General features: G+C 40.7%; 3 protein-coding genes across 3 annotated transcripts; 2 read left to right on the top strand and 1 right to left on the bottom strand.

Moving 5' to 3' along the window:
• Window positions 1-1,728: 1,728 nt before the first annotated feature.
• Window positions 1,729-2,178, top strand: LOC138876025 (uncharacterized). Its single transcript, XM_070154911.1, has 2 exons — window positions 1,729-1,884; window positions 1,999-2,178. Exons 1-2 carry the CDS (start codon window positions 1,729-1,731, stop codon window positions 2,176-2,178), a joined length of 336 nt encoding a protein of 111 aa, XP_070011012.1.
• Window positions 2,179-2,474: 296 nt separating this feature from the next.
• LOC138876024 (uncharacterized) lies at window positions 2,475-2,822 on the top strand. Its single transcript, XM_070154910.1, has one exon. It carries the CDS (start codon window positions 2,475-2,477, stop codon window positions 2,820-2,822), a length of 348 nt encoding a protein of 115 aa, XP_070011011.1.
• A 17,868-nt stretch (window positions 2,823-20,690) lies between these two features.
• Window positions 20,691-21,629, bottom strand: LOC138876023 (uncharacterized mitochondrial protein AtMg00860-like). The gene is made up of 2 exons (XM_070154909.1): window positions 21,487-21,629; window positions 20,691-21,162 (listed from the first exon to the last, which is right to left on the bottom strand). The coding sequence occupies exons 1-2, from the start codon at window positions 21,627-21,629 to the stop codon at window positions 20,691-20,693; spliced, it is 615 nt and encodes a 204-aa protein (XP_070011010.1).
• Between the last annotated feature and the right edge of the window lie 3,780 nt (window positions 21,630-25,409).

Raw genomic sequence — 25,409 nt, 5'->3', positions numbered from 1 at the left:
ACAACATGAGAATAGTGACTCAGAGGGGGAAGATGAGGTACCCGAGGAAATTGTCAGGGAGGTTGAGAATTTTGAGAACAAGCCTAAGTCCAACCTGGACGAAACAGAAGTAGTAAATTTGGGAGATGCCAAGACCGTCAAGGAGACTTGCATCAATATTCACTTGTTACCAACAGAGAAGGAAGAGTACATTCGGTTCCTAAAAGAATATGAGGACATTTTTGCATGGTCATATGATGACATGACAGGGTTGAGCACTTCCATAGTGGCTCACAAGTTGCCTACTAATCCCATGTGTCCTCCGGTAAAATAGAAACTCAGAAAGTTCAAACCAGACATGAGCCTGAAAATCAAGGAGAAAGTTACAAAGCAGATCAAAGCCAAAGTTCTCAGGGTGGTCGAATATCCAACCTGGTTAGCTAACATTGTGCCAGTTCTGAAGAAGGATGGGAAGGTCAGAGTATGTGTTGACTATCAGGATTTAAATAGAGCAAGTCCCAAGTATGACTTCCCACAGCCAAATATACACATCCTGATCAATAATTGCGCCAAGTACGAACTCCAATCCTTTGTAGATTGCTTCGCGGGTTATCACCCGATTTGGATGGATGAAGAAGATGCAGAGAAGACAGCTTTTATCACACCATGGGGTGTATTAAGATGATGACATTTGATTTGAAGAATGTTGGGGCCACCTAAATGAGAACCATGATAACCATCTTCTATGATATGATATACAAGGAAATAGAGGTGTATGTGGACGACGTCATTATCAAATCCAAGAAGGCCGCAGATCACATAGCAGACTTAAAGATGTTCTTCGAAAGGCTAAGGAGGTACAATTTGAAATTGAACCCCGCAAAGTGTGCATTCAGAGTTCCCGCAGGAAAATTCCTGGGATTCATCGTCAGTCGTCGAGGGATCGAACTGGATCCGTCTAAAATCAAAGTTATTCAGGAGTTACCACCACCTAAGAGCAAAAAGGATGTGATGAGCTTCCTAGGACGTCTCATCTATATCAGCCGCTTCATAGCACAGTCCATAGTCATATGTGAACCCATCTTCAAGATGCTGAGAAAAGATGTCAAAACAAGTTGGACGAAGGATTGTAAGAAAGCTTTTGACAAGATCAAGGAGTACCTGTCCATACCACCAGTTCTGGTCCCGCCATAACAAGGACGACCTTTGCTACTCTATCTATCTGTATTGGATGGAGCCTTCGGATGTGTTTTGGGACAACATGACGAGACAGTAACGAAGGAGCAAGTCATATATTACCTGAGTAAGAAGTTCACACCTTATGAAGCACGGTATTCGTTACTTGAACCCACTTGTTGTGCTTTGACCTAGACAGCCCAGAAATTGAGGCATTACTTCTGTGCCTACACTACCTACCTCATATCTAGGATGGATTCCCTGAAGTACATATTTCAGAAACCCATGCCTACTAGGAAGTTGGAAAAATAGCAGATACTACTAAGTGAGTTCGATATCGTCTATGTAACTCAAAAGGCGGTCAAGGGACAAGCCTTGGCAGATCACCTTGCTGAAAATCCAGTGGAAGGAGAATACGAACCCTTGAAAATACATTTTCCTGATGAAGAAGTATCATTCGTAGGAGAAGACATTAACGAGGCATATGACGGTTGGACGATGTTCTTTGACGGAGCCGCAAATTTCAAATGAGTGGGCAAAGGAGTGGGCATTGAAGCAGTTTTGGTATCAGAAATGGGTCAACACTATCTGGTGTCTGCTAAACTCAGATTTTCTTGCACCAACAACATGGCAGAATATGAAGCCTGTATACTAGGGCTCAACATGGCAGTCGACATGGACATTCAGGAGCTGTTGGTAATCGGTGATTTAGATTTTCTTGTGCACCAGGTACAAGGAGAGTGGGCCGCCAAGAATTCCAAGATATTGCCATATCTGCACCATGTGTAGGAATTGGGAAAGAGGTTTACAAAGATAGAATTTCAACATGTGCCCAAAATTCAGAATGAGTTTGCCGATGCATTAGCCACTTTGTCATCCATGATACAACATCCAGATAAGAACTACATTGATACCATTCCGGTGAAGATCCATAATCAACCGGCATATTGTGCTCATGTCGAGGAAGAAGCAGATGGAAAGCATTGGTTCTATGACATCAAGGAGTATTTATCAAAAAGATAATATCCGGAGCATGCAAATCACACTCAGAAGCTCATACTCTGGAGATTGTCAAATCACTTCTTCCACAGCGGAGGAAACTTATACAGAAGAACTCCTGATCTAGGTTTACTAAGATGTGTCGACGCAAAGGAAGCTTCTAAGCTACTTGAGGATGTGCATGTTGGGACCTGTGGTCCGCACATGAATGGTTTCATCTTGGCTAAGAAGATACTCAGGAAGGCTATTTTTGGATGACCATGGAGACGGATTGCATTCAATATGTCCGCAAATGCTTTCAATGTCAAGTGCATGCCGACATGATAAAAGTGCTGCCAAATAAGCTCAATGCAACAAGCTCTCCTTGGCCATTTGCTGCTTGGGGAATGGATGTTATTGGTCCGATTGAGCACACTGCTTCAAACGGACACGGGTTTATTCTGGTAGCCATTGATTACTTCATAAAATGGGTAGAAGCTGCATCTTACAAAGTTGTAACCAAAAAGGTCATCGAAGATTTTGTCAAGGACCGTATTTTCTGTCGATTCGGAGTTCTCGAGTCCATTATTACCGACAACACCGCCAATCTCAACAGTGATCTAATGAAAGCTATATGTGAAGCCTTTAAATTAAGCACAATAATTCCACAGCCTACAGACCTCAGATGAATGGAGCTGTAGAAGCCGCCAATAAAAACATCAAGAAGATACTAAGGAAAATGGTAGAGAACCACAAACAATGGCATGAAAAGTTACCTTTTTCTCTATTGGGGTACCACACCATGGTTCGCACATCAACAGGGGCAACTCCCTACATGTTGGTTGATGGTACCGAGGTTGTCATCCCAGCCGAGGTGGAGATTCATTCTTTAAGAGTCATATAGGAAGCAGAACTCAGCGACGCAGAGTGGATAAGGAGTTGCTATGAACAATTAGCTTTTATCGATGGAAAGAGGATGAATGAAGTATGTCATGGCTACTTTATCATAAAAGAATGTCCAGAGCTTTCAACAAAAGAGTCAAACCAAGGTAATTCGCACCAGGTCAGTTAGTGCTGAAGAAGATCTTCCCACATCAAGATGAAGCCAAAGGGAAATTCTATCCCAACTAGCAAGGTCCGTACATGGTTCACAAGGTACTAACAGGAGGAACAACTATATTTTTTCAAATATTGCATATTTTCAAAAACTCTACTTCCATAACAGTCAAGTGTCACCTAGGGGAACTCGAAAGGCTTTCAGAACAAAGCAAAGCAAGGCCAACGGACAGAAGCACGAACCAACCTCATCCCCCCCCCCACAAAACTTACAACTTTTCTTGGAACGCAGGTAGATTTGATGTAACAATAGCACTCGCAAATATGTATACACAAAGCAAATTCACTATCCAACCAGCCATCGGATACCGAATACTTCTCCAGCTAACATATATACTACTCTTATTTGACGCTCGCTTTTTGCATGGGACTAATCTATGTCCCCCATATTTACATGCGGCTAATCCTTGCATCCCCCTTTGTTTGAGGCTAATACCTGCCTCCCTATCTCCATGAGTCTAATCCTTGACTTCCTATTTGCATGAGTCTAATCCTTGACTCCATGAGGTAAATCCTTGCCTCTCCATTTGTGTCACGACCCTAAACCCGAACCCGATTATGATGGCGCCTCTCGTAAAGACAAGGCCAACTGACACTTCCCACTTCAATTTTTAACAATTAAACCATAAGGGGTAAGTCTAAAGCATGATAAATAGAATCTCAAAGTAGCAGATAATAGCATAATTTGCGGAATACAACCTAATATAGCCTGATACTGGGGTTTCACTAGTCATGAGCATCTATCAATCCTAAAACAGGTTTGAAAAGTCTATAAGATATTACAAAATGTTTGATAAAGAGATAGAAATGATAAAGGGGGCGAACACGGGACTGCGAACGCTAAACAGCTACCTCATGGACTCCGAAGTCTGCCGGGAGCTCTCAACTCGCATTGGCAGGATCAGCAATGCCTGAATCTGCACACGGGGTGCAGGGAGTAAAGTGAGTACTCCAACTTAGTGAGTAATAATCATAAATAAAGACTTAAAGCAGGAAATCACGTAAGGTATAACGATACAGTAAAACTAGTAAAACAATAAATCCGTAAAGATATGTGAAAGTCATTTTAGTTCAACTTATACTTCATGAAAAGCCCTTTTCGACAATTAAGCAGGTAAAAGACAGGCAATTAAGAAGAATAAACACATAAAGGTTTGCCCCTTGGGCAATATCTCAGAACAATACCAGCCTCTTGGGCTACATCTCACATCACATGGGTACCCGCGCTCACTGGGGGTATGCAGACTCCTGGAGGGGCCCCTTACTGCCCAAGCGCAACATCAAGCCATCTTGTGGCATCATCACTAGGCCCTCGGCCTCATATCAACAAGCCATCCCGTGGCGTATAAATCTCGGGCCCTCGACCTCACAATCATAGTCAATGTTTCCTCACCACATAGGCCCTCGTCCTTACTCAGTCAAAATCCTCACAAACCACTCGGGCAATAGTAATACATGATTTCTCAGCCTAATTATCATTTAAAAGATCATTTAAGTGTCTTGCCCCAAACTTCCACGACCAACTCAAGCCTCAAACACCGTTTTCCTTTAGAATTCGCCTTCAAATTACTTATATCTAGTCCAAATTAATTTAACAACATCAATAAATGCTAAATAATTCAATCCCAATGCTAAATTATAGGTTTTCTATCATTTTCCCAAAAAGTCAAAAATTGAACCCGGGCCCGCTTGGTCCAAACACAAGGTTCGGACCAAAACTCGATCACCCATTCACCCACGAGCCCGAATATGTAATTAGTTTCGGAATCCGACCACAAAACGAGGTCTAAATTTTAATTATTCAAAAAGCCCTAACGCTAACCAAATCCCCAATTTTCTACCCTTAAGAACATGATTTAGGCCTAGAAATCTAATAGGTGTTAATGGAAATTGAAGAAAACAAGTCTAAGAATGCATACCTATGGTTTTGTGGTGAAATCCCTCTTCAAAAATCACCCAAGTTCGAGTTTAAGTGAAAAAGTTATGAAGTTTTGAATAAATTCCGATTTGCTACTATTTTAAAATAACTGGACGGGGAACCTATGCATTCGCACACAATTGAACGCGTTCGCATAGGGTAAGGGGATCTCATAGAGGAAAATAGGTCTCCCTTCCCCCAGGCCTAGTTAACTCAGTGCGATAGCGTGAGAAGCCTTGTGTTTGCATAGAACAAATGGCGACTCCTAGAATTAACTCTATGCGATCGCGAAAGTTGCTATGCGATCGCATAGCTCAAAATAGGGCCCCTTGAGACTACACTATGCGATCGCAAACCTACCTATGCGATCGTATAGCACAAAAACCTGGACACTAGCAAACAACAAAAACACCAGGTTTTCTAACTTCGAATCACCCCGACGCCTATCCGAAACTCACCCGAGCCTTCGGGGCTCCAAACCAAACATGTACACAACCTCAAAAGCATCCTATGGACTTACTCGTGCAATCAAATCGCCAAAAATAACATCTTAAACAACGAATTTAGCATAGAAATCTAAGAAAAATCTCAAAACTTTCAAAGTATCAAATTTCACAACTACGGGTCCGAATGACATCAAACGATTTCCATTTCTTACCAAATTTCACAGACGCATCTTAAATGTCATCTTGAACCCGTACCGAGCTCCGGAACCAAAATACGGGCCCGTTGCTATAAATTTCAAATATAATCAAATTTGCAAAAACTCTTATATTTTCAGTTAAACAATTTCCTTCAAAAATTTATTTCTCGGGCTTGGGACCTCGGAATTTGATTTCGGGCATACGCCCAAGTCCCATATTTTCCTATGAACCCTCCAGGGCCGTCAAATCACAGGTTCGTGTCCGTTTACCCAAAATTTTGACAGAAATCAACTTAAATTTTATTTTTAAAGGTCAAATTAACATTTTCATCACATTTCCACATAAAAGCGTTCCGAATATACGCCCGGATCACACACGCAAATTGAGGTGAGGAAAAAAAAGGCTTCTAAGGCCTTGGGACACAGAATTTACTCGTAAAACAAGTGATGACCTTTTGGATCATCACATCCTCCACCTCCAAAGCAACCGTTCATCCTCAAACGGACATAGAAAGGAAGTACCTGAGTTGGGGAATAGATGGGGATAACGGCTCCGCATATCGAACTTGGACTCCTAGGTCGATGCCTCAGCAGGCTAACCTCTCCACTGAACACAACAGGAGGGAAACTCTTCGATCTCAACTGACGAACCTGCCGGTCTAGAATATCTACCGGCTCCTCCTCATAAACAAGTCCTTGTCCAATTGGACAGTGCCGAAGTCTAACACGTGGGATGGATCGTCGTGATACTTCCGAAGCATGGACACATGAAACACTGGATGCACAACTGATAAACTCGGTGGCAATGCAAGTCTATAAGCCACCTCTCCCACTCGATCAAGAATCTCAAACGGGCCAATGAACCTAGGACTAAGCTTGCCCTTCTTTCCAAATCTTATCACGCCCTTCATAGGCGACACCCGAAGCAACACTCGCTCGCCAACCATGAAATGCCACATCACAAACCTTACAGTCGGCATAACTCTTTTGCTTGGACTGAGCTGTACGAAGCCTATCCTGAATGATCCTGACCTTGTCCAAGGCATCCTGCACTAGATCCGTACCCAACAATTGAGCCTCTCTCGGCTCAAACCATCCAACCAGCGACCGACACCGCCTACCATATAAAGCCTCATAAAGAGCCATCTGGATACTTGACTGGCAGTTGTTGTTGTAGGCAAAGTCCGCTAAAGGCAAAAACTCGAATAGTACGATCGGACTGCCGGTCTGTCTAAGGATGAAATGTTGTGCTCAACTTGACCTGTATGCCCAACTCTCGCTGAACTGCCCTCTAGAAACGTGACGTAAACTACATACCTCTGTTAGAAATGATAGACACGGGCATGCCATGAACACAAATGATCTCCCGAATATAGATCTCAGCTAACCTCTCGGAAGAATATGAGACTACCACATGAATGAAACGTGATGACTTGGTCATCCTATCAACAATAACCCATACTGCGTCGAACTTCCTCTGAGTCTATGGGAGTCCAACAACGAAATTCATAGTGATACACTCCCACTTCCACCCAGGAAGCTCAATCCTCTAAAACAAACCAACGGGTCTCTGATGCTCGTACTTGCCTCCTGAAAATTCAAACACCGAGCCACATATGCAACAATATCCTTCTTCATCCTCATGTACCAATAATGTTGCCGCAAATCCTAATACATCTTAGCGACACCCGGATGAATAGAGTACTAGGAACTATGGGCCTCCTCTAAAATCAACTCTCGGAGTCCATCCACATTAGGCACACCAACTCGATCATGTAGTCTCAAAACTCCATCATCTCCTAATGTAATGTTCTTGACACCACCGTGCTTCACCGTGTCTCTAAGGACACACAAATGAGGATCACCATACTGCCGATCGCGGATGCGCTCAAATAAAGAAGAACGAGCGACTGTGCAAGCTAATACACGGGTGGGATCAGAAACATCCAACCTCACGAACTGATTGGCCAAAGCCTGAACATCCAAAGCATGCAGTCTCTCACCGACCGGAATATACCTAAGACTACCTGTACTGGCTGACATTCTACTAAAAGCATCGGCCACCACATTGGCCTTCTCCAAATGATATAAGATGGTGATATCATAGTCTTTCAATAGCTCCAACCACCTCCTCTGCCTCAAATTTAACTCCTTCTGCTTGAACAAGTATTGCAGACTCTTATGATTCGTGAACACCTCACATGACACGCCATATAAATAGTGCCTCCAAATCTTCGTGCATGAACAATGGTTGCCAACTCGAAATCATGGACCGGATAGTTCTTCTCATGAATCTTCAACTGATGTGAAGCATAAGCAATGACCTTGCCATCCTGCATCAACACCGCATCAAGTCCAATACGAGATACATCACAATAAACCATATATGGCCCTAAACCTATGGGAAAAACCAACACTGGCGCAGTAGTCAAAGCTTTCTTGAGCTTCTAAAAGCTCGCCTCACACTCGTCTGACCACCTGAACTGGGAACCCTTCTGGGTCAACCTGGTCATCGGGGCTGCAATAGATGAAAACCCTTTCACAAACCGACGATAATAGCTTGCCAAACCCAAGAAACTCCGGATCTCTATAGCTGATGCGGGTCTAGGACAGTCCTTGACTGCCTCTATCTTCTTTAGATCTACCTGGATACCCTCTACTGAAACAACATGATCCAAGAAAGCAACTGAACTCAACCAGAACTTACACTTCAAAAACTTAGCATACAATTGACAATCTCTCAAAGTCTGAAGAACCACTCTCAGATGCTGCTCATGCTCCTCCCGGCTGCAGGAATAAATCAAAATATCATCAATGAAGACTATCTCGAATGAATCCAAGTAAGGTTTGAACACTCAGTTCATCAAATCCATAAAAGCTGTTGGGGCATTTGTCAACCTGAATGACATCACCAAGAGCTCATAATGCCTGTACCGAGTGCGGAAAGCTGTCTTAGGGACATCGGATGCCCTAATCCTCAACTAATGGTAGCCTGATCTCAAGTCAATCTTCAAAAATACCTTGGCACCTTGAAGCATATCAAACAAATTATAATTCCTCGGCAATGGATGCTTATTCTAGATTGTAACCTTGTTCAACTGCCGATAATCTATACACATTCGCATCTATCCATCCTTCTTCTTAACAAACAACACCGGCACGCCCCAAGGCAAGACACTAGGTCTAATGAAGCCTTTTTCAAGAAAGTCTTGCAACTGCTCCTTCAACTCTTTCAACTCAGGCAGGGCCATATGATACAGTGGGATAGAAATGGGTTGAGTGCACAGAGCCAAATCAATGCAGAAGTCAATATCCCTGTCGGGTGGCCTAACTAGCAGGTCTGAAGGAAATACCTCAGGAGACTCACGAATAACAGGCACAGAATCAAAAGAAGGAACCTCGACACTAGAATCACGAACATATGCCAAATATGCCAAACACCCCTTCTCGACCATACGCCGAGCCTTAATATATTAGAAAACACTACGGGTAGAATGACCAGGAATCCCTCTCCACTCTAAGTGGCAACCCCAACAAAGCTAAGGTCACAGTCTTGGCATGACAGTCCAAGATTGTGTGGTAAGATGATAACCAGTCCATCCCCAATATGACGTCAAAATCAACCATGTCCAGAAGTAATAAGTCTACTCGAGTCTCAAGACCCCCAATCTCAACTATACAAGAATGATGGACACGATCTACCATAATACAATCACCCACCGGTGTAGACACATATAAATGAGTACTCAAAGAATCACTAGGCATGATCAAATACGGTGAAAAATAACATGACACATAGGAGTTGTCGCGCCCCCTTTTTCTCGCAAAATTAGGTTTGCGACTTTTGGTATGGGACAACTCGTTCCTTTTGGGAACTGGGTTTGCATTTGAAGAGTTGCCACCTAATGATTTAAGGTGCATTAGGACACCTATAGGGTTCAATTCTAAGTTATTTGAACAACCAAAGATAGGGCAAGGGCTTGAAATTATCCTAAGAGGAAGGTGTTAGGCACCCCTCAGGATCCACTAGTTTTGTTCCCGGCCAGACAGCTGATTGTGAATTTGTGCAATTTAGCAAATAGACAAGTATGGGCTCAAATATTAGGGGATTTAAATTTAAACACATAAGAGAAAGAACAATTAAAAGAAGAGTTTTTGAAAAGAAGTTTGCAAATAAAGGGAAAGGAGGTCCTAGGTTTATATTTAATATGGATCACATCAATGCGATACACGGTATAACACTCCTCAAAATAGGGGATACACGTGGTATTAGCGCATCGGTCATCATAACCATATCTACCCTTCTCGCCCCGTTGAGGTATTAAAGTGCGGATTGGTCTCGATCACTATTGCGTGCTATTACCCGTCCCATTCCTATCAATCCCGGAGGAGTTTAGGACTACTATTCCTAAAGGGGAGGGATATTAGGCTGATTTTGGTTTCAAAAGGTAAAAATCTAAGGCGACATACAAAACATATAATACTGCATGTTGGGGACTTGCACAAACTTTTAAGGTCTAATTAAAATTCTAAAGACGAGGGGAGTTAATTATTGAAGCAGATTAGTTTATTATATAACTCAGATAAGAAGTCCGAATTAGGCCTGCATGCTGGTTGTAGCAATTAACAAAAGCGAATTCAATTTTTATTGTTATTATCGCCTAAGGCTTGCTTAAGCGTTTGGGTGAAATGATATCTATTACTGATTCAGAAAGTGGAAAAATAGTAACAGTTTTAAAACGAACGATTGAGATCCTATAGACATTCTTTCTAAACCTCGTTAGATAAAGAAGGAAGGTTGTTTAAAACTGGTTAAGAATAGACTGAATTTTAAATTGATTGCAGATCTAATAGGCAGGATGTCTAATATTGCTCATTTTATTTCTATAGACATGATTTCTAAAAGGGGGACTGATTCTTAACCTTATGAACACGATATCTGATTTTAACCATTTAGATCCTAGGAGCATGGTATCTAAATGTGACCATAATATGTAGAATTTAAGCAAGTCCTATAGGCATACTCTTTAGATGCAGAACATGTAGAAATTTAATGAAAGCAGGTCTTATAGACATGGTATCTAGCGTGCAGAATTACAAATGCATAATTTAAACAAACGGATCAATAGGCATAATTTCTAAAATGCAGAACTTAAACATGTAGAATTTAAATAGCAGATCGTATAGGCATGATTTCTAACCTTAAGCATGCATAATTACCCAAACCAACCCTTTTCACTAGGCAACCCCAAATGTTTATTACAAAATATTATATACTGGATAATGAATTATAACAGAAAAGTACAAAAGAAAAATTACAACCAGAGGAAGCCTGATTCAAGAATTCCTCTCTGAGTTATGGAATAAACCACCTCAAATGCCATTGATTCAAAGCCTTTCTCAGACCTGGGTTTGTTAGAGTTCCCTAAGGGTCTCAAAGGACCCTGGGCAGTGCATACACTCAGGTTCATAGAACCAGATTGGGATGAGTGCAGTGTGGAAGTTCCAACCCTTATGTGTCCAAGTTCACAAGGAGCTCATGGGTCCCAAGGCAAGGCTCACACAAGAGGGGCAGAACCTAAGTCTAAGAAGAAAGTGAAAGTGCAGGAACAGAGTCTTAAAACTGAGAGGATAAAGGAGTGGGGTAGAGGGTGAAGGGAGACAGTAATTAGTAACACAGAGAGTTAATAACTTCGTACAAAGGGGGTTAGGGGTTGGAAATCCATTGCAAGGAGCCCATGTACATAGGCATCGATCAGCTTTGGGCATGCATAGCAATAGAAGGTGCTGACTTGCCTATAAACCAATCAGAACACATAACATCTAGAGGAGACATGGAGGTTATGATCCCGGGGGATCAGGTTTGGGTCATGCACAGCAATGTCCAATGTTGTCATGCCCCAAACCAACCATAGATACTAAACACCTTGGGGATGGGGAATTAGGATTCACAAGTCATAATAAGTAATGGATAGAAGCATTAACTTAGAACAGGAAGGGGCAGATTACAGCATGTTTAATAATGGAACTTGGTTAAATACAAACAAGAGACAAACAAGGATGGAAAAGACAGTAAAGAAACATGTTGTTGTTCGTGTAGAAGCGTAATTAGAACATACCAGTAAGATGAAAATGCAGAGGAAAATAAGCAAGCTTCCCACTGCCTAGCCTTGGCTTTCAGCCGGCTAGGTAAGGCAGCAATACAAGTAGCAACAGAGAAAAGAGAGAGATTTTAGTGGAGTGTGTGTTTGAACTCAAGTGTTCTATGCCTTGTGTTTGTGTGTTTGAAAGAAGAGAAGGTGGGTATTTATAGTGTTGAAAGCATGTAATAAATAAGGCAATAAATGCACACATGGAAGTAATTAGCAATCATAATCAATCAACCAAGTGATTCCCCTTTAATTAAGGAATCACTTTTTTAACGGGACTAACAGGTTTAAAAGAAGGAAAGAAAATCAGTTTGTAGGCCGACTGGTTATTACCATAAAAGGAAGTGGTAAAACATTGAGTACACAATAGAGTCCAAGTACAGAGATACACTTGTTTTGGGGGAAAAGATTCATCAAGGCAATAAGTAAGGAAAGGGATCAATCACTTTAACAGGCAAGTAAAATTAGAGTTCACATAAAGAGGAGTTTTGAAATCAGTCCCAAAATTGAGAATCAATCAAAGAAAGGGGCTCTACATATAAATAGAGTGCACAAACGATGGACATGCAAGGCCAAACTATTGGCAAAAGAAAAAACATGCAATAGTAGCACAAAGTTAGTAGACAGCAAACATTCGAAACATGATAGTCACATAAGTCAAGTTTCACTGAATCAGTAGTATAGAGAAAAGAAAAAAAAAGGATAGAGTATCAAAAGCATGCAAAGGGTCAAGTACGAAAACCCTTCTGAAAAGCATAGTCGAGTTTCAAAGATAGTAAGAACTAAGAATAAAGAAATCACATAAAGAAAAGAGATGCTGAAACAAAGGAACTTCAAATAAAGTCAGGTATTCCAACGAGCAATTTCAAACCCAAAGACATAGGTTTTTCCCTAATAACATTCAAGCTTAAACAAATAAATCACACAAGCAGTTTCAAAAACTCGAATAGACCCAAAGAGAAATTAGGGTTTTCAACATCGATCGAGTTTAAAGATGATGAACAAATAAATCAGACAATATTTAGCAAATAGTCTCAGAAACTAGAATGAACCCAAAGAAATTAGGGTTTTTATCACCCATCGAGTCTAGAGTTGATAAACAAGTAAATCAAACAAACACTTAACAAATAGTCTCAGAAACCCCAAAAGAAATTAGGGTTTTTATCATGCTAAACTCAGAAAAGATTTTGAAAAGAAGAACTTGAAGGAAAACCCTAATCAGAAAAAGATGAAGAGTCTTTTTTTTCTGAAAGCAAAATTAAAGAAGCTTCGGGAAGGCATTTAAAACCCCAAAGAAAACATAGATCTAAAGTGAACCTGAAAGAAGTCAAGAAGCTCTTAGAGATTAGGGTTTCAGAAGAACCCCAAGTGACGAGAAAGGCCTTGAAAGCCATCGATCTAAACATGAGAGTCAAGGGTCTGACTCGAATAGCCATGGCTGGCCGGAGAAGGGTCAGAGACTACCGGAGAACAGTCATCGAGCAAAGACTGGACTAAGCCCCTTCAGAATCTGGTCATGAGACCACAGAAACGAACACGTAGAAGCCATGGGAGGCTGATACAGGTCTTAGATGACCCTGGAGAGTCATGGATTAGAGTAGATTAAGGTGTCGGTGGCTAGGATTTGATGTTGTTGTAGAGAGGATTTGAGAGAGTAGGGGGATTCAGAGGCGACGTATTGTGAGAAATGAATTAGGGTGAAGGGGTCGTTTGGGTTAAAAAAGAAAGGGAGTAATGGGAGCCGTTGATCTACACGATCAACGGCTGGGATTAGGTGGGAGTCCGGTTGGGTCATTTAAACGGGTAAAGGGTCGGATTTGAAGGGAATTGGGTCGGGGTAAAATTGGGTTCCAATTGGGGTTCAAATTAGGCTATAATTGAAAGGTAATTGGGCTAGTTTTTAAATAGCTAATTTTCCCCATTTATTTTATAAAAAATAGCAAATTAAATTCTGAAAATAAATTTAAAGTACTAAAACGATTTATAACATATAATTATCAAATAAAAATACTAGACTTAATTTTTATAGATATGAACGCAATTAAATCTGAAAGAGGCTAATATTGCAATTTTATGCAATTTAGCTTTAAAAATACTAAATAAATTTGTAAAAATGTACAAAAATTATTTTAGCTATATTTTTGCATAAATATGAGAATCCAATAAATGAATTACCAAAATTATAATTTTGGAAATATTATTGGGTCTTTATGAATAAAATAGGGGAATAAATTGGTTTAAAAATCTTTAAAAATTAAGAAAAAAAATTACAAAACAATTGGACATACTTATATATGCATACATATGCTATTTTTAAAGTATTTTGCATATTAAAAAATATACAGGGAAATATTGGGTATCAACAACTACCCCTCTTTACCCGGGAAGGATAAAAAAGTTGTCGGGTAAAGATATGATGGCCAATTTTGAGCAAGCGAAATGGTTCGAAGAGGTTTAGGCTGCGCCCTGGCTTTTGAGCTACCTACATATCCCTGATCTTACAAGAATCAGGCCATATGTAGTTCGGGATCCGTTGGCGGAGTATGCCGATGGATACTTTTCAAGAACGGACGCAATATGTGGTAGGTTTGCGGGAATGTTTTAGGTTTGGTAGGGCTGCGGAAACTGGAGCGGGATCGCTCTAGCCTAGATGGTCGTTGCTCGCTGGTTTACCTGAAAATAAGCAATACAAGCATATATTGTGCGTAAATTTAAACATGATGCAAATTCTCGTCGGACCATGAAGGTTGTCTTTGGACGGTTAGAATGACATCCTTAGACCATGTTGTCCTGGGCTATGAAGCGTATAATAAAGGATTCGCAGGCCATGAAATGATGCTCTCGGGAAATGAGGATGATGCCTCCGAACCATGATGCCTTTGAATAATGATATGCAAAAGATTAAAAGGGATCCTCATGCCATGACATGGTGTTCTCGGGCCTTGAAATTGTTGCCTCTGAACGATGATGCCTTTGGATAATTTGGCAATTTTTCAGTCTATGAAATGCAGTGTGTGGCGATCTTTCAGCCCATGAGATGCAATAAGTGGCGATCTTTCAGCCATGCATTGCGGTTGGTGGCGATCTTTCAGCCCATGAGATGTAGATGTGGTGATCTTTCAGCCATGCAATGCAGTAGGTGGCGATCTTTCAGCCATGTAGATGCAGGTGGACGTAGAGCTTAACCCGGAAGGTAGAATAGTAGTCTTATGTAATGCGAAAATGCAGATGGAGATATCGTTTAGTCTCGAAAGGCAGAATAGTAGTCTTATGCAATGCGGAAATGCAGATGGAGACAGCGTTTAGTCTCGGAAGGCACAATAGTAGCCTTATGCAATTTGGAAATGTAGATGGAGACAACGTTTAATCTCGGAAGGCAGAATAGTAGCCTTATGCAATGCGGAAATAAAGATGGAGACATCGTTTAGTCTCGAAAGGAAGGATAGTAGCCTTATGAAATGCGAAAATGCATATGGAGACAGCGTTTAGTCTCGGAAGGTAGAATAGTAGCCTTATGCAAGAAATAAAATGGCAAATGGTAATAAGCTTTCTTAGCTGATAGCAGATTGCGATATTGTGACTGTTGGGGACATTGTTCCTGCTGGGGACATTGTTGTGTGTGGATAGCAAATGTGAATAAATGCAACGGTTTTGAGAGTTGTATTCCTGAACAAAGTTTATCTCGTGAGTGTATAGTATGTTTAATGGTTTTGCTATCCAAGTGTCTGTATCCAAAGAAAAATTGTGAGTTTTGAAAAAAGGGGGAGGTTAGTTCATTTCCCCGCTGGCTCTGCTTGACCTGCTCGGCTTTGATCTGGTGATACTGCATGTATCGTTGGGGTAGCATTGCTAAACAAAGCAGTTTCAATAATAAACAGGCATGATTTTGTGAAAGTATGACATAAGTGTATAATTAAAATAATTTTTAGATGAATCGACGACTGCGACGTAGTTTAGGACATTGCAACCTCTCCTGCTACGGAATTTTGAGGGTCCTCCTCAAAATTCTGCCCCAGTTTGATGAGTTGACACTTTTGACGGTTGCTTGTGGCGATTGGCTGAAATTACTTTGGAATTTTGTGGGTCCCCCTAAAAATTCTGCCCCAGTTTCCAATTGCGGGGTGGGGGGGGAATGAACTTTTTATTGAATTATGACCGAACCCATAGGGCTGCCTACGTATCCCCTGTTAAACGGGCATCAGGTCAGGCGTAGTTCAATTACATTGATGAGGAAAGCATGAAAATTACACATAGTAACACTTGACTGCATCTGAATTGATCGGTTTTGGCCAAACTTCGCCATCCATTTCTACAAGTATGAGGGCTCCTCCAGTCAGAACCGGTGAACCATGTATGGACCCTACCAATTAGGAGAGAACTTCCCTTTGGCTTCATCTTGATGCGGGAAAATTTTCTTTAACACTAGTTGCCCTGGTGCGAACCGTCTCGGCTTGACTCTTTTATTGAAGGCTCTGGATATTCTGTTCTAATAAAGTTAACCATGGAAAACTGCATTCATTCTTTTTCCGTCTATAATGGCTAGTTGCACATAATGACTTTTCACCCACTCTACGTCGTCGAGCTCAGCTTCCTACATAATCCTTAGGGAGGGAATTTCTATCTCAGTGGGAATGACTGCCTCTGTACCGTAAACCAGCATATAGGAGGTTGCCTTGGTTGATGTGCGGACGGTGGTGCGATACCCTAATAAAGCAAATGATAACTTCTCGTGCCACTGTTTATGCTTCTCTATCATTTTCCTCAATATCTTCTTGATATTCTTGTTGGCGGCTTCTACAGCTCCCTTCATCTACGGCCTATAGGCTGTGGAATTCTTGTGTTTGATCTTGAAGGTTTCACGCATAGCTTTCATCAAGTCGTTGTTGAGGTTGGATCCATTATCAGTAATGATTGACTCTAGAATTCCGAATCGACAAACAATGTGGTCGCGGACAAAGTCTGCCATGACTTTCTTGGTTACTGCTCTGTAAGATGCTGCTTCGACCCATTTGGTGAAATAGTCGATTGATACCAGGATAAATCTATGTCCATTGGAAGCTACGGGCTCAATTGATCCAGTAACATCCATCCCCTAAGCGGCGAACGGACATGGTGAGCTTGCTGCATTAAGCTCATTTGGAGGTACCTTTATCATGTCTGCATGTATCTGATAGCGGTGGCATTTCCAGACATACGGGATGCAGTCCGTTTCCATAGTGATCCAAAAGTAACCAGTCCGGAGTATCTTCGTTGCTAAGACAAAACCGTTCATATGTGGACCACAGGTCCCAACATGAATTTCCTCTAGTTGCCTGGACGCTTCCTTTGCGTCGACACACCTTAGTAATCCCAAATCAGGAGTCCTCCTATACAGGATTCCTCCGTTGTGAAAGAAATAATTGGACAACCTCCAAAGTGTGCATTTCTGAGTAGGACATGCAAGTTCTGGGTATTCTCCTTTTGCCAAATATTCCTTGATATCATGAAACCAAGGCTTTTCGTCTGCTTCCTCTTCAACATGGGCACAATAAGCTGGCTGATCATAGATCTTTACTACAATGGGATCAATGAAGTTTTTGTCTGGATGTTGTATCATAGATGATAGGGTGGCCAATGCATCGGTGAACTCATTCTGGATTCTGGGAACATGTTGGAACTCCGTCTTCGTGAACCTTTTCCTCAATTCCTGTACATGATGCAAATATGGGAGTATCTTGGAGTTCTTGGTTGCCCATTCTTCACGCACCTGATGTATGAGTAGGTCTGAATCTCCAATCACTAGCAACTCTTGAATGTTCATGTCAATGGCCATATTTAGCCCTAAGATGCAGGCTTCGTACTCGGCCATGTTGTTGTTGTAGGGGAACCTGAGTTTGGCAGGCACCGGATAATGCTGACCGGTTTCTGATACTAGGACGACTCCTATGCCAACTCCTTTGAAGTTTGCCTCTCCATCGAAAAACATTCTCCAACCATCATAGGATTCTACGATGTCTTCTCCTATGAATGACACCTCTTCGTCAGGAAAATATGTTTTCGGTGATTAGTATTCTCCATCCACGGAATTTTTAGCAAGGTGATCTACTAGTGCCTGCCCTTTGATTACTTTTTGAGTCACGTAGACAATATCAAATTCACTTAACAGGATTTGCCACTTGGCTAGCTTGCCAGTGGGCATGGGCTTCTGGAAGATGTACTTCAAAGGATCCATCCTTGATATGAGATATGTGGTATAGGCACAGAAATAATGCCTCAGTTTCTGAGCTATCCAAGTCAAAGCACAACAGGTGCACTCTAACAGAGAATATCGGGCCTCGTACGAGGTGAACATCTTACTAAGGTAATAGATAGCCTGCTCCTTCCTTCCCGTTTCATCAAGCTGCCCCAGAACGCAACCGAAAGCTCCATCCAATATTGCAAGGTAGAGTAATAAGGGTCTACCTGGATCAAGTGGGACCAAGACTGGTGGTGTTGACAAGTACTCCTTGGTAGTTAAGTCTTACCAAGAAACTCATCACATCCTTCTTGTTCTTTGGCGGTGGTAGTTCTTGGATGTCATTGACTTTTGATGGATCCAGTTCAATTCCTCGGCGACTCACAATAAACCCAAGCAATTTTCTAGTAGGAACCCCAAATGCGCACTTCATGGGATTCAGTTTTAGGTTGTACCTGCGCAATCTATTGAAGAACTTCCTCACACAGTATAAGGAACAAAGCAAGAGACTCCAAGAAAGCAAACTAAATCATAGATACGAAAGTTTCCATACAAAGGGGTTGGCTTCAACAACCCATAAGGGACGGCTTGCCAAGCTACACAAATAGTTAATTTGTTTATAGTCGCAAAAGTTTTCCTACAAAGAGGCTGGTTTCAACAACCCATAAGGGATGGTTTGCCAAGCTACGCAACTCAGAAAACTTTTGTACTATAACCAACGTTAGTTGTTTATAACTCAGAAAACTTTCGTACTACAATAAGCTAACTTTTAAAGAGTATTCTTACTCTATTTTCATACATGGACCGGCATTTCCATCCATCCAAAAGAAAGAACAAAAGGGAAATTAAGAAAGCACTCATATGTAATATATCACAAAAGATTTACAAAGGTTACACGATGATCCTACAACTACTACAAGGCCTCCTTTATATAGGACTAGGAGGTTATTACAGGACAAACTTTCATGATAAAATAAACCTATCTTACATGGCAAACTTATCTACAAGTGGGTCCCTCTTGGAATGTGAAGGACTTTAGGCAAAACAACTAAAAAACACCTTAAAACATATGAAAGGGGTGAAATATGCATGGTGTAGCATGTAAAAGTATGAGGGAGCATGTGATGCCATGTGAAAGTATTGTGTTACATGTGACAAAGCATGTGGAGGCATGTGGAAGTATGTGAAAACAAGTGGAAGTGGGGCTCGGATAGTATAGAAAGATGTGGAAATTTGCCTTGGCATAGGTAGGATATTTTTGAGGGTTCTCTGATAGATAATGTAGAATTATGGTGGGATTAGCAAGGATTTATATAATTATCCTTCATTGATTCTAGGGTTGTCTTCTAGGTATCCTTTCAAAGACCTTGTGTAGTAATGCCTGAAATTTGACGGTCTTTCTCCGCTGTGTTCTTTCCCCTTTAGATTGAGAGATGTAATCCGCAACTTTAATCTGGAAATATCGTAAGTGATCTTTTCTAGGATGACTTCGTATGGGGTTTGATATTTTTTTGCTGCTTCTCGAACGCTTTCCAAGTAAGGATGAGCGTTGGTATAATTCCAGCTTGCCTAGTCTTTTGGCCATATCTCTCTCGGGATGCACCTATTTTGCTGGAAAAGGATTCTTTGTGCATCGCTATATTCTTCCTCCATTGATAAAATGGACACGGGGAATTTCCACCAGAATGATGCCTCTGCTTGCGCCTGGACTTTTCCATTAATGATCTTTACTGGTCTATGGAACATGAATATCTTTGCTGCGTAGGAATCGCTGAAACATTTCATCCAATATCTTCTAGGCTTGAACCATAGTAAAAATACTTTAAGAGCTGGTGCAATGTCATCAAAATCCTTGATGCATTTGAATTCCATGAAAATATAATACTTATGGCATAGGTACCAGAAAAACCATAATAGTTCTTGTGAAAAATCCTTGGCTTGAGCTATGAATATATGGCAGAACGGATATTCTGGATTGACTCCACATGGCTTGAGAATGGATCCTCCATATTTCCCGAAAACTTTGAGCTCATAATGAGTTCTTCTTTCCATAATAATTGACGGATCAAAGGGATCCATGAGGTTGCACAACTCCGGTGGATGGTCTGTTGGCGTTGATGAACTTGTTCCTGGTATACTTGAGAGCATGAAGATGTGGCTGATCAACTTTTCCTTTGACTTCAGTTTTGCTGGGGAAAATCTCTTTGAGAATTCTTCTGATCGAGATAGAAAATCTGTGAGAATATTATCCTTTCCTTTTAGGTGTCTGACTTGAAATTTGTATGGAGAGAAGCATTGAGCCCATCTGAGAATCTGAGGATTGGGAATAATTTTTGTATTTAGCTGAATCATCTTTGGGAAGGCCTTCATATCCATCTCTATTAGAAATTCTGTATGAATAAGGAAGAAACTAAATCTCTTGATTCCATTCTTTATTGCAAGAATTTCCTTGAAAGTGGAGTGATAATGTTGCTCGGCATCTTTGAACTTTCCACTGGCGTATCCGCATATTTTCCTCTAGCCATCTTTTTCTTCAAATAGAACAGCACTCCAATATTCATTGTTGGCATCAGTTTGCAATATCTTCTTACCGTCTGAAGGGATATAGAGGGACTTGACATTTTTATAAATCTCCTTTATTTCCTTGACAGCTTCATCTTGTTTCTTTCCCCATGGGGGAGCATTTTTCTTGAGCATCTCTGTGAGTGGAGAAATGTATATAGAGATATTTGGGATGAAATCTCTCACACAATTTACTATGCCCAAGAATTGTTGGATCTGCTTTGTTGTGAGGTTGGTATCCAGAAATTTGAGTAATTCTTGACATATATGTGGTCCTGGACTGTATTCACCTTGGACAAAATACATTCCAAGAAAATCAATCTCGATTTGAGCAAGAACCATCTTTTTTGCTGAAAGCATAATTCCGTACTGTGTTACCAATGCCTCAAATTGACGAAGCAAGTTGATATGTTCCTCCAATGTATCACTAAATAACAAGATGTCATCTATATAAACTAAAGAGGTATGGAGGATGGGTTGGAATATTTTTATCATGGCTTTTTGGAACAAGGAGGGTGCAGTTTTCAACCCGAAGGGCATGACTTTCCATTGGAAGTGATGATTGAGGATGCAAAATCCCGTTTTTGGTCTTTCTTCAGGGTGGATTCCCAATTGCCAAAATCCGGATTTTAAATAAAACTTGGAAAAATATTTGGCCTTGGCTAAGTGGGAGAAAAGGGTGAGTTTATTTGGGATAGGAAACTTATCATCTTGGAGGAAATGGTTAAGTGGCTGGTAGTTGATGACTAACCTGAGTTTTCCTCTTGTCTGTTCAGCTCTTTTGTTGACATAAAATGCTTCGCAAGCCCATTGTGAATCTGATGGCTCTATCAGATCAAATTCCAAAAGTTCTTCACATTCTTTCATTGCAAGCTGATGATGGTCTGGATTCATCCCTGAATGGCTGGGTTTTGTTAGATTGATATTTTCATTTTTCTTGAAAGGGAGCTTGATAAAAAAACTCTTCGTTTTTCCATAACGGGTGTTTCCCTATCTTTATAAAATCCTTGTGGGATTCAGCACATGAATGTTCAATGAGATTTTGCTCATTCTCTTTGATTTATTCGTCATTAGTGATTTGGAATAGCCTTGTTATCTCAGAATAAGGTCTGAACTGCTTTTTAAAAGCTATCTCGTTAGCCTTGATCTAGAGTTGATCTCTAAGTTATCTATAAATGTCGAATCCAATAATAAGATCCTTTCTTGGTACATCAGATCCTAGCAGCTTGGTTCTGTAATTCAACCTTGGAAAGAACTCAATTGTGGCCGGATGCTTTGTAAGGATAGTTGTGGTCAATATTGCATTTGATGCAGTGTTGAAATCTTTAAAATGCGTCACCCATTGACCTTCAGGGAGAACAGCAGGATTTATGAGTGAAAAAACAGCTCCGGTGTCGATGAAAGCAATAACTCAAGTTGGTATATCCCATTTTGATGAATAGACTTTGAATTCTACTTGAGCAATGACTGCAAGAGCGTTGATCTCCTCTCGAGCTTCGATCACGGGTTCTAAAATTTGGTAGTGATCATTGCCTTGATCTTCATAGATATCAAGGGAGAATAAAGTTTCTTCACTGGGTTCTTCATCGACAGAGAATATGGATTCAAGGTTCTCCTTTTTTCCAAAATGTATGCCAGTGTAATCTTCAATCTTTTCAAGGAGCTTGACAGATCTTCTTGATTGGGGACAATATTTTGTGAAATGTCCAATCTTATGGCAAATAAGGCATATGTTCTTCTAGTGAAAATCTCCTGGCCTTCTGCGTCTGAAATATTTGCATCTCTTGGACCTTGATTTTTCGTCTGGAATTCTTGGCCATCTGAACCTCCTGAATTCTCTCCTTCGCCTGGATGTGTGGCAGGAACATCCTGATCCGGTGATTAGATCAGATTTGTGGCATGCTTTGTCAAGCGCTGGATTGTGTTGGATAATTTGTTTTAGGGCAGAGCGCTTCGTACAAATGTCATCCAATGCAACAAAAATAGCTTGCCTGATGTAACCAATTTGTGGGATTGTTATAGACTGAAACTTTTCTTTAATGATGGTCATAGTTCGGCTTGCCAACAACTTTGGAAGGGAAGAGACAAAGGCTTGCTTCAGATTGATGTCTCCGCCAATTTCAAAGTATATCTTTGCCATTTTTTGAAAATGCCTGTCAATGTCATTTCTGTCGAATGACACACAATTCATCTCGAAGAGTTGTCTTCGCATTTTCTCCTGTCTTTGGCTAGTATCTTCGCAGAAAACTTCATGTAGGATTCTGAAGTTGAAGGCAAAATCTTGGGAGGTAATAAAAGTATTTTTGTCTTGAATTCCAAGTGAGTTCCACCAATCTCTGAGGATTCCTGAGAACTGTGAAGTGAGTTCTGACATGATGATATACTTTTCTTGTTCCACCAAATTTTTGGTCACTATCCAAGTATAGAAGTCTTAGATCCTTTGAGGCCATCTTGAAACCTTGACGTTATCTAAGGTGAAAGTGTGGAAACCAGTTCCAACTGGTTTTGATGCTATGGGCTCATATCTTCTTTCTGGGATTGGCTCATCTGTCATGCCTTCTTGTTCCTCATCTATTTCAGATACTTCTGGGTCTCTTGGCTGGTTTACAAATATTAGGGTATTGTCATTTTCGGAAGAGTTTGTTGTGGATTCATTGCTTGATTGAGAGTTATCTTCCATTATTTCATCGTCTGATGAATTTAGAGATTCCTACCATGGAGTATCTTCTTCTGATATGTATCTTGGCTGGGAGATATAGAGGTCTGGAGACTTCTGGTCAGAAATCATCAGATTTTCGGGGTTGGGCCCTTTTGAACTTTCTCCTTGGTCTCGCCTTTTCTTGGTTTGTTTCTGTGCTCCAAGGGCATCTTTCCTTTCCCAAACCATTTTTGCAATATCAAAATCATGTTCTTCTTTTAAAGGTTGGGTGAAAGAGATTGGATTTTGTAAGGTAGATGGAAAAGTAGAAAAGATGTAGTCTAATTTAGGTGGGGAATATGCTTGTGGAGACATAGGGAAGAAGGTAGGTTTCAAGGGAAAACTGGGGTTTTTTGTGGCTCAAAGTGGTCATTTCTCAGAAGTTGAATTTGTTCTTTAATGGAAATCGTCTCCTTTTGTTGTTGTTGGAAGAACTAGAAAAGTGAAGTTCCTAGCGGACAAGTCTCATATTGTAAATTTGCCAATCTTAGTTCCAAGGCTTTGATTAGTCCGGCATGGTGAGACGATGTCTGCTCCATCTTTTTCTCAATTGTTTCCACTTTGCTCATCATTTTGTTTTGTGTATGGGCCACGTTCTTTATGGTGTTGCCTATGTTGTTCAACACCTTGTTTTGGCAGATAGAGTTTTCTAATTGCCAGTTCATTGTTGCTTTGATGTCACTTGTTGGGGGGGTTTTCTCCAATAGGTAACACTATGTTTTTCTTGGGAATTTTTGGAGCGTGGCTTATACCTTCTTTTTCAAAAGGATGAAGTAAAGGAAAATCTTGGGTATGACTGGAGCTTGAAGGATCATGAATATCTGTGGTTGCGTGGGATTTATGATTTTTTGAGTCAGTAAAGTTTCAGGTTCAGGTGGCTTTTTGGATTCTGGGGTATGAGCTGATGGTGATTTGGGTTTGGGTGTGGTTTCACTATCCTCCCAACTTGGAATGAATTTTACTGATAATTTTGGCCATTCTTATGGTTTGTAACTGACAAGAAATTCATATTTACCTAGACGGCTTAATGAGCCAATTGAAGGATCTTTATTCTCATATTTGGCTCGAAAATGTTTTCAGTGGTTTTCCCCTTTTTCTTGGATTTTGGTTTGGTTTTGTTGAGGCCAAACCTTTCCCAATGACGTTGGTGGTGTTCATCATATTCTCCAATTGGATCTTCCAAACAGTCTTGACAGTTGCAATCAAGATCTCAAGGGCAGTGTCCCATAAAGGGGCATTTGAACCACCAAGCTCTTTTGCCTTCTTTGTCAAAATTTTGACACCAGTCATGTTCTGCCATGATGCTTTATATATTCCAAAAGAATTCTCCATCAGGTTCAGGGTATATATCTGTTGTATATTTGGGTTGAATCATTTGGCAAGAGAAGATGGTTTTATTGGATTTTTTGAGATGAGAATGGTCAAAGCTTATGCAAACAGTTTTGTCATTTCTTTTGGTAAAAGTTGGTTCACCAGATTGTAGAGATTCCTCCGGTTCTCTTAACTTTTCATAATTTGTGATCCAGGAATCAGGAAGAATTTTGATAAGTTCATCTCTGGAAATTTGTCTGGATATTTGGGTGCACATGGTATTTCCTTTGGTAGCATCAATATTTAGGAGTAAAGTATTTTCTCCTCCGGGAAGGCAAAGATTCATGGCATGATTTTGGACTCGCCATGCCATTTGGTGATGAAGAGTGGCTTGGATGGAATCTTTAGCTTGAGAGGCTCCTCGGATTTGGACTTAGATTTTTAGAGCTTCGTTTAAGTATGGATCATAAAGGGACATGTTCAAATTTGGAAAGATAGTTATGAAGACAGTCCCAGTATTCTTGCATGTTGGTACTCCAAGTACCTTGTATCTAGAAAAGAAAATCGAACTAAAACAGGTTGACCTTTTCTTCCGTGATATGTTAAAGCGATTCGGATAGTACCAAAATGGATATGGGTAAAACCATGATCTCTCCATTGTCTGG

Source organism: Nicotiana sylvestris, chromosome 8, assembly GCF_000393655.2.
Source record: "Nicotiana sylvestris chromosome 8, ASM39365v2, whole genome shotgun sequence".
Classification (NCBI taxonomy): Eukaryota; Viridiplantae; Streptophyta; class Magnoliopsida; order Solanales; family Solanaceae; genus Nicotiana; species Nicotiana sylvestris.
Note: the sequence above shows the minus strand (reverse complement) of the source record. Positions and strands in the feature narration are given on the sequence as shown.

What these genes read in the sequence shown, in the direction of transcription:
- LOC138876025 (XM_070154911.1), top strand. Translation starts at nt 1,729, where the DNA reads ATGGGTCAACACTATCTGGTGTCTGCTAAACTCAGATTTTCTTGCACC. An exon ending in TAGATTTTCTTGTGCACCAG is followed by an intron (nt 1,885 to 1,998) that starts GTACAAGGAGAG and finishes CCCAAAATTCAG; the next exon opens with AATGAGTTTGCCGATGCATT.
- LOC138876024 (XM_070154910.1), top strand. Translation starts at nt 2,475, where the DNA reads ATGATAAAAGTGCTGCCAAATAAGCTCAATGCAACAAGCTCTCCTTGG.
- LOC138876023 (XM_070154909.1), bottom strand. Translation starts at nt 21,629, where the DNA reads ATGAATCCAGACCATCATCAGCTTGCAATGAAAGAATGTGAAGAACTT. An exon ending in CAGACAAGAGGAAAACTCAG is followed by an intron (nt 21,163 to 21,486) that starts GTTAGTCATCAA and finishes CTTGTTATTTAG; the next exon opens with TGATACATTGGAGGAACATA.